The sequence below is a fragment of the Schistocerca americana genome, chromosome 6, assembly GCF_021461395.2.
Source record: "Schistocerca americana isolate TAMUIC-IGC-003095 chromosome 6, iqSchAmer2.1, whole genome shotgun sequence".
Lineage (NCBI taxonomy): Eukaryota > Metazoa > Arthropoda > Insecta > Orthoptera > Acrididae > Schistocerca > Schistocerca americana.
This window is the reverse complement of record NC_060124.1, coordinates 256,883,373-256,893,468: the sequence shown is the minus strand read 5'-3', so window position 1 is coordinate 256,893,468 and position 10,096 is coordinate 256,883,373. Positions and strand designations below refer to the sequence as shown.

The window sequence follows — 10,096 nt, the reverse complement described above, 5'->3', positions numbered from 1 at the left end:
TGATGCTTTTCCGAAAGTCATATGGTATGTCGCCAGACTCATATATTCTACACACCAACGTGAATAGTTGTTTTGTTGCCACTTCCCCCAATGATTTTAGAAATTCTGATGCAATGTTATCCATCCCTTCTGCCTTATTTGACCATAAGTCCTCCAAAGCTCTTTTAAATTCCTATTCTGATACTGGATCCCCTATCTCTTCTAAATCGACTCCTGTTTCTTCTTCTATCACATCAGACAAATCTTCACCCTCATAGAGGCTTTCAATGTATTGTTTCCACCTATCTGCTCTGTCCTCTGCATTTAACAGTGGAATTCCCGTTGCACTCTTAATGTTACCACCGTTGCTTTTAATGTCACCAAAGGTTGTTTTGACTTTCCTGTATGCTGAGTCTGTCCTTCCGACAATCATATATTTTTCCATGTCTTCACATTTTTCCTGCAGCCATTTCGTCCTAGCTTCCCTGCACTTCCTATTTATTTCATTCCTCAGCGACTTGTATTTCTGTATTCCTGATTTTCCCGGAACATGTTTGTACTTCCTCCTTTCATCAATGAACTGAAGTATTTCTTCTGTTACCCATGATTTCTTCGCAGTTACCTTCTTTGTACCTATGTTTTCCTTCCCAACTTCTGTGATTGCCCTTTTTAGAGTTGTCCATTCCTCTTCAACTGTACTGCCTACTGCGCTATTCTTTATTGCTGTATCTATAGCGTTAGAGATCTTCAAACGTATCTCGTCATTCCTTAGTACTTCCGTATCCCACTTCTTTGCGTATTGATTCTTCCTGACTAATGTCTTGATCATCAGCCTACTCTTTACCACTACTATATTGTGATCTGAGTCTATATCTGCTCCTGGGTACGCCTTACAATCCAGTATCTGATTTCGGAATCTCTGTCTGACCATGATGTAATCTAATTGAAATCTTGCCGTATCTCCCGGCTTTTTCCAAGTATACCTCCTCCTCTTGTGATTCTTGAACAGGGTATTCGTTATTACTAGCTGAAACTTGTTACAGAACTCAATTAGTCTTTCTCCTCTTTCAATCCTTGTCCCAAGCCCATATTCTCCTGTAACCTTTTCTTCTACTCCTTCCCCTACAACTGCATTCCAGTCGCCCATGACTATTAGATTTTCGTCCCCCTTTACATACTGCATTACCCTTTCAATATCCTCATACACTTTCTCTATCTGTTCATCTTCAGCTTGCGACGTCGGCATGTATACCTGAACTATCGTTGTCGGTGTTGGTCTGCTGTCGATTCTGATTAGAACAACCCGGTCATTGAACTGTTCACAGTAACACACCCTCTGCCCTACCTTCCTATTCATAACGAACCCTACACCTGTTATACCATTTTCTGCTGCTGTTGATATTACCCGATACTCATCTGACCAGAGATCCTTGTCTTCCTTCCACTTCACTTCACTGACCCCTACTATATCTAGAGTGAGCCTTTGCATTTCCCTTTTCAGATTTTATAGTTTCCCTATCACGTTCAAGCTTCTGACATTCCACGCCCCGACTCGTAGAACGTTATCCTTTCGTTGATTAATCAATCTTTTTCTCATGGTAACCTCCCCCTTGGCAGTCCCCTCCTGGAGATCCGAATGGGTGATTATTCTGGAATCTTTTGCCAATGGAGAGATCTTCATGACACTTCTTCAACTACAGGCCACATGTCCTGTGTATACACGTTACGTGTCTTTAATGCAGTGGTTTCCATTGCCTTCTGCATCCTCATGTCGTTGATCATTGCTGCTTCTTCCGCCTTTAGGGGCAGTTTCCCACCCCTAGGACAAGAGAGTGCCCTGAACCTCGATCCGCTCCTCCGCCCTCTTTGACAAGGCCGTTGGCAGAATGAGGCTGACTTCTTATGCCGGAAGTCTTCGGCCGCCAATGCTGATTATTTATCAAAATAATTTAGAACTACTTAAATCTATCTAACCTAAGGACATCACACACATCTATGCCGAGGCAGGATTTGAAACTGCGACCGTAGCAGTCGCGCGGTTCTGGACTGAAGCGCCTTGAACTGCTCGGCAACCGCGGCCGGCTATGTTTAAGAAATGTTAATAAATGAAAATATCCGTGCACCTCACCCAACGTCTGACGTCACACCTCAACAATAGTATGTGAGCTTGGGAGTGAATACTAATGCTCACAGAACCAGAAATCGCACGATGGTTCGGCTGAAGGGAGACGGCCATATGGCTTCCCCATTTAGAGCTTCAAGGCCGTCTCAAATCACCTCTTCGTAGACGGATCGAGAACCTCAATTGTTCTTTTATTTTCTTTGCTGTACCCCGTTACCTCCCTTTTCACTCTTCCCCGAGTTTTAAACACCACACCTACCTCAATCACTAAGTTAGCTATTTTTTGATGCCTCAGTTGTACTAGCAACCAATTCTTGCATTTATTCACGTTGTGCCTTAAAACCTTTTATCCTTCCGCTTTGATACAGAACCTCTTCATTCGTAATCCAGTCCATGTACTTGATCTTCTACACTGTTCTGGAACACAATATTCCTATTGATCTGTTGTCTGTACTGTTGATCGTCTATGTCTCATTTCCATATAACACTACAGTCCAAACAAATACTTGCAGAACAGACTCCCTAACAAGCTTAGTACGAAAGTGGAAGGGGAAGAAATGAATTCATGCTAAAGAAACTTCTACTGAGAGGTCGATGTTCAATAAAATAGTCTGCCAGCACCGCGCGTCTTAATTGAAGTCCCATGCCACTCAGCAGGTGTTGCGAATGCTGAAGGTGTTTGCTCACCGCTGCATGAGGACGCGGGGATCACCTGAAGGCTGCGTACAACGCCACCAGCAAACAAGCGAGCGACCGCGACAACAGTGAAGGGATCTTGTTGGGAGCAGCGGAACAGCCACAACTTGGAGCGAGGACTTCAAAAGACGAATATCGGCCAACGACTGACAACACACAGATATCGGAGCTGAATGCACGGATGATGCACCAGCCAGTGTTGTCGTGGTTTCCGCAAAGTCAGTATCTGAAGCCCACGTAGGCAACTGCGCATAGTGCTGGGTGCCCCGTGCACAGGGCTACCCAAGGAAACTCTCAAACCATACAGTGTGCAGCGACAGTGCTTTAATGCAAGTTATGCATTCCTTTGTCTTCTTGCTATTATTTATCTTAATCGTAGAGCGTACCACTGCCAAATATTTATTGAATGAATGCAGCATCTTTTATACTTAAGCTGTTATTTATTTTATCTTTCTACCTTTCCACAACCGATTTCGGCCTGTGACACCACTTTCTAGCAATTATTTTTTAATTTTATAAGTTACTAAATCGTCAGCATCTTCACAATCTGTGTGCCTTTATTTGTATTGATTTACAAAATTCAAATGTCCAAAAAATCAAGTATAATTTCATTTCATAATCCAGTAGGAATAAAGAATGTAAAGAAATTACAAATTGAGGGACTCGGCAAATTTAATCACTGGAAAGAGGTATAATAAGCCGAAACCAGTTCTGAAAATAAATAAAGATCAAACAAATAACAGCCTAAGCAGAAAATACTCTGTATTCAATCATCTGTTTCGTTTAAAACTGTCCTAGTGGTATCCTTGACATGTGCGCCATACTAGTGACTATCTACTCACAGGCGGCAGCAAATGCACTACCTCTAGCACAGAGTTACGTTGCATACACTGATGGGTGCCTCGGCAACTAGTTTTTGGGGAAGTTTGTGGCAGATTTATAGAGGAAATCCTAAAACAATTATATGACTAAGCGATTATCCTGGAACCCACAACGAATACCAGTTGAGAGTTGCCTACGTAAAGGGTTTTCATGATACCGATTTTCGGTACTTCGAATAATTACTGACTCAATATACACATTTAAAATGCTATCATATTCATTAAGAGGCATAAGCTTGTATTAAAAGTTTAATACGATAAGACAAATATTACAGTTACAAGTTGTGTGTTTTTCTTCAGGCAGCGTAGCTGATGACACGCAAATTCCCATACTTCATTCATCCAGTATTGGAGAATGAGAGAACTTTGCCGCTGAGAACAAACTTTACACAAAATTGGCAACCTTCGCGCCGCGTGGGATTAGCCTTGCGGTCTAAGGTGCTGCAGTCATGGACTGTGCGGCTAGTCCCGGCAGAGGTTCGAGTCCTCCGTCGGGCATGGGTGTGTGTGTTTGTTCTTAGGATAATTTAGGTTAAGTAGTGCGTAAGTTTAGGGACTGATGACCTTAGCAGTTAAGTCCCATAAGATTTCACACACATTTGAACATTTTTTGCAACCTTCGCGAAATTTTATCTCCCTGATACTCCACACAAAATAATGACAAGGAAAAAGGCTATCACTCACTTCTTTTCCAGCTGTTCAATCAGTAAAATTTCAGCATCGGATATGACGTTTTAATTTATTACTTATTTGCTACTGACTCAGGTCGCATCACAGTTTACACACAGTATTCCCGTATACCTCTGAAACACGTGCAAAATTATATTGTGGTATGGCCCATATTTCAGCAGATGAGATGTCATAAACATGCGTGAAAAATTAGCTTCTGCATAAACTTCAGTATCACGTGAGACGTCTTAATTTATTACTTCTTTACTACTAACTCTATTCCCAATACTCGTTGCAGACGATAGTTTCATTTATCACTGACTACACCTGCCAAATTTTCATTGCACGACAGACAGCACATGAGATATGACGTAAACATTTAGAGGCATGAAAGCCAGATGCTTAAAATGGCACTCAGTAATATTCGAACGTCATGCATCACCTTGTAATTGACTACTTCTTACTACTAACTACATTCGCAACTCACTTTGCAGACAGTATCTACATCTATCACGAATGAACGTCATGCATCACCTTGTAATTGATTACTTCTTACTACTAACTACATTCGCAACTCACTTTGCAGACAGTATCTACATCTATCACGAATGCATCTGCGAAGCCATAACATTGCATGAAGCCGTATACACTGAGATGCGTGAAAAATTTGCCTTTGTTTAAACTGGAGCACAAATTAACCGGAAATTTATAATCCAGTCATTCATAGTGAAAACACTTAGCGACTTCCAACAAATTGTAAGCATAATTTCAAACCTTCGCTAAACTTTTTCACGCTTACACGCTTCAAGTGAAACATATAACATATTAACTCTTTTGTAAAGTAATCCGACTTTGGAAGCTATTTTATAAATGGGAATTAGATTGTTTAATGAATCGGGGGTTTACTGGGCGTCTACTAAATTGCCAAATTCTTAGGCTTAAGAATCGCAACGCCTTTCCTGATTTGGTGTTTAATTGTTTTAGTTTCACGTCATGAGCTTCTTGCTTGATATTATTCTACAATGTTACTTGATAAATGTGTGTGCAATGTGAAAGGGCCTCAGGTCTTGTAATTATTGTGTCCAGCCATTTTATATATGTACCATCCCATGCCCTTGCACCATGAGATTTATATAGCCTATGTGCTTTACGGATTACGATGGTACTGTTATGCATCTTAGGTTATACTTTCAGTGTTTTGATCGTTTGTTTGGTCTGTAATTGAGCATTTCGGGACTTTCGAGCCAGAACACAGTTACGAATTATGAAATTTTTTATGTACTTTTGAAGTGAGAGTCAGTTCTACTATATTTGATCTATAGGTGCTGGCATTTCATTCAAAGATTTAGCACTATTAAGGAGTTTATGAAATGAGAACCAGTTAGGGTTTTTATAATTACTGTAGTCATTTTTGGAATATTTTGCTTACTGTTTGTGATTGTGGCTATAGGAGCTATTATTGATAAACTGTGTCATTGCTAAAATATATTTGCTTCCCCACAATCCCCTGCTCCACAGCCCATGTTGCTGAAGAAACAAGGAAAGTTGAAAATTTTTTACGGTAACTCTTCTGTCATATGGTAATTCAGATTTCTCGTTCCTGAAGACAGTTATACACTACTTTCACAACTGCTAGACGCTGTTCAACCTGCTTGTACCTAACCTCACTTTTCGAACCTGACAATTCGTTGTTTGTGAAGGTTCGCTGCGCAGCCCGCTGTAACTTCAAGACAGCCACACAACTTTGTCCTCTTTTCCACGAGGAAGAAACTGAGCTTCTGTGTGCTGCGACGCGCTGTCCCATATCTGCGCACAAAAAGACAGACCTTGAGGACGTGCCTACAACGCGCCGTGCGGGACCCCGAGATTCGGAGAAATTTGTGACGTCGTTTCACGGTTCGCTGCCCGCCATGTAAATTCCGTCCTTTTGCTTCCCCAAATGGCCCCAGGCCAGCGGCGCGAGGAGCAGGGGATGGGGTGGGTTTGCGGTAACAATAGCCACCATGGCACATTTGTTTCCCGGAGCCGTCGTGCTAGCGCGCAGTTTGTACAACACAGTAGAATGGCCGACGTCGATAATGCAAAACACACACATCCGAGGATTTGAACCTCTCACCGACCACCACTACCCAGGGCATCTCTCTGCTGCTGTCGATAACATAATAAAGTTTTCTCGTAGTCCGTCAATCGTTGAATATCGATCGCGCCAAGCCACGGTCGAATCGCACGCTCATTTATCACGGCCCCACTGCGGTAGCATGATCCGTTTCGACAACTGAACACTAGTACCAGTTACCGATTCAATTTTTGAGTGCCAGTAGTTAAAATTTACTAGGATAGGAGAGCGAAAGTAGACATTAGAATATGGTGTACGCAGCGAGAGAGGTTAAACGGTGTCTGTCGTACCCTGAAGAAACCAAATGTGTCTGAAAAAGCGATAATGATTGTCAGCAGTTTCTTGGAGAAAAATGTTTCACCATGTGTTTCAAGTTAAACAGATAGTAAAAGCAATGGCTGAATCTAATTTATTATTTTGAATGTGTGACTAGGCAATGGGAATTTTTTATCAGTAGTATCTATTACTAAAACTGATCACGTGATTTCAGAGCAACCTTCGTTTACTATCAAAGCAGCAGGAGTATTAACTGCAGCAAGATTACGGCGTCTCACTATCAGGCACACGTTCGGAAGACAGGCTGGCGACGTACGATTTGCTTCTATCAGTATTCTCCTTTTTAATTACCCGAGCGTCAAGCTGGATGTAAAAGAGAGAGACAGAGAGGGAAAGAAAGAGAGAGAGATACAGAGAGAGGGTGGGAGGGAGGGATGGTGTTATAATTGGCTTACCACGACGTGACACACATACGCTTGCCGACACAACCAGTAATTCTCGCCGATGGAAATATTTATTACTGTAATTGTTGTGCATTCACAGGTTCATTCTGTATGTGAATGACATTTTCGCGATTCACTGCGTATATTTGTTGTAAATTCTACAGCCGTAATTACAGCTTTAAGACTGTATCAAGCTGTTTAGTGGCACCCAACGGTAGGTATCAAAGTGGAGCATTTCTCAAGAGACACACATACGCAATGCTCACATGAAACATACTTGCTGTTGACCAGTGCGTTGCGACTGCATGTCAAGACTCCGCAAACCAGAGAATCATTGCCATTTGTTGTATACTATTATACTTAGGACGAGTCCATCATTATATGTCAATCTTAAGAAATATTATGGTAACGAGGCGTTGTATTTTGATCCATTATGCAAATGGTATGTATACCAAACGCTGATGTTTTATTCATTTATTTATTTACTTGTCACTTACTGACTGGTTCGATGAGGCACGCCACAAATCCCTCTCCCGATGATATCAGAGTAAATCTCGTTCCCAACGTCATCAATTATGTTTGTATGTAAACACATTGTATTTCACGAGTGCGCATTGTAATAGTAAAATATGCAGCTAAACTTCATGAAACTTAAATATGGACGTGAAAATGGTAGTAAGTGTGTAACTAAGTGGAAAAATTGTCACCATAGCGTAACTACACTATTGTACATTAAAATTGCTACACCAAGAAGAAATGCAGATGATAAAAGGGTATTCATTGGACAAATATACTAGAAGTGACATGTGATTACATTTTCACGCAATTTGAGTGCACAGATCCTGAGAAATCAGTACCCAGAACAACCACCTCTGGCCGTAATAACGGCCTTGATACGCCTGGGCATTGAGTCAAACAGAGCTTGGATGGCGTGTACAGGTACAGCTGCCCATGCAGCTTCAACACGATACCACAGTTCATCAAGAGTAGTGACTGGCGTATTGTGACGAATCAGTTGCTCGGCCACCGTAAACCAGCCGTTTTCAACTGGTGAGAGATCTGGAGAATGTGGTGGTTAAAGCAGCAGTAGAACATTTTCTGTATCCAGAAACGCCCGTACAGGACCTGCAACATGCGGTCGTCCATTATCCTGCTGAAATGTAGGGTTTCGCAGGGATCAAATGAAGGGTAGAGACACGGGTCGTAACATATCTGAAATGTAAGTTCCACTGTTCAAAGTGCCGTCAATGCGCACAAGAGGTGACCGAGACGTGTAACCAACGGCACCCTATACCATCACGCCGGGTGATACGCCAGTATGGCGATGACGAATAAAAGTATCCAATGTGCGTTCACCGCGATGTCGCCACACACGGTTGCGACCATCATGATGCTGTGAACAGAACCTGGATTCATCCGAAAAAATGACGTTTTGGCATTCGTGCACCCAGGTTCGTCGTTGAGTACACCATCGCAGGCGCTCCTGTCTGTGATGCAGCGTCAAGGGTAACCGCAGCCATGGTCTCCGGGCCGATAGTCCATGCTGCTGCAAACGTCGTCTAGCTGTTCGTGCAGATGGTTGTTATCTCGCAAACGTCGCCAGCTGTTGACTCATGGATCGAGACGTGGCTGCACGATGCGTTACAGCCATGCGAATAAGATGCCTGTCATCTCGACTGCTAGTGATACGAGGCCGTAGGGATCCAGCACGGCGTTCCGTATTACCCTCCTGAACCCACCGATTCCATATTCTGCTAACAGTCATTGGATCTCGACCAAAGCCAGCAGCAGTGTCGCCATACGACAAACCGCAATCGCGATAGGTACGCATTTATACTCCTTACACGAGGCATCACAACAACCTTTCGCCAGGCAACGTCGGTCAACTGCTGTTTGCGTATGAGGAATCGGTTGGAAACGTTCCTCATGTCAGCACGTTGTCGGTGTCACCACCGGCGCCAAACTTGTGTGAATGCTCTGAAAAGCTAATCATTTGCATATCGCAGCATCTTCTTCCTGTCGGTTAAATTTCGCGTCTGTAGCACGTCATCTTCGTGATGTAGCTGTTTTAATGGCCAGTAGTGTAGTACAAATAATACATTATTGCCTCTCTCTGTGGTATACCCCTCTTTTTCTCAGAGTTTTGAACACGTTGTACCGTTTTACACTGTCCAATCCTTTTTTATCCAAGTGGAGAAATCCTATCAATGTCTCACGATTTTTCTTAAGTCTTGCTAATATTATCAGTCTCAAAGTCAGCAACATGGGCTCTGGTGTTTTTCACTATCCGAAATGAAAACTGATCGCCATCTAACAGATCTTCACTTTCATTTTTCTTTCTTCTGCATATTATTCTTGCCAGCAGCGTGGATACATGAATCTTTATACTGATCATCCGGTAGTGTTGATGACATTTTTCCGAATGTCTGATGATATGTCGCCAGTCTCACGGGTTCTATACACCAACTTGAATAGTCGTTTTGTTGTCGCTTCCGAAAGAATGTTATTTATGCCTCCTGCCGTACTTGATCACAAGTTTTCTAAAGCTCTGATATATTCTGGATTTAATGCCGCCCCTCTGTTTCCAGTATCGACTCCCATTTCCTCTTGAATCACATCGTCGGACAAATCCTCATACTCGTAGAAGCCTTCAATTTATTTTTTCCAGCCCCTTGCCGCCTCTTCTGCACTTAACCATGGAATTCACACTGCACTGTTAGCGTTGTCACCCTTGCTATTAATTTCACAAAAGGGTATCTTTACTTTTCTATAAGCTGAATCAGTCCATCCAACTATCATTTCTTTTTCGATTTCTTCATGTTTTATTGCACCCACTTCGCCTTGGCTTCCCAGCACGTCCTGTTTATTTCGTTCGTATGTTACTTTTATATCAATATCCCTGAGTTTCCCTGAA

The 10,096-nt window shown here is 42.4% G+C and overlaps 1 protein-coding gene across 1 annotated transcript in view; it reads right to left on the bottom strand.

The window, feature by feature from the left end:
• Window positions 1-6,072: 6,072 nt before the first annotated feature.
• LOC124620080 (pollen-specific leucine-rich repeat extensin-like protein 1) overlaps window positions 6,073-10,096 on the bottom strand; it is a 106,192-nt gene continuing 102,168 nt past the window's right edge. Inside the window, exon 3 of the mRNA XM_047146747.1 lies at window positions 6,073-6,153. Within this exon, the coding sequence (XP_047002703.1) occupies window positions 6,073-6,153 (81 nt within the window). The remainder of the gene's footprint in view (window positions 6,154-10,096) is intronic.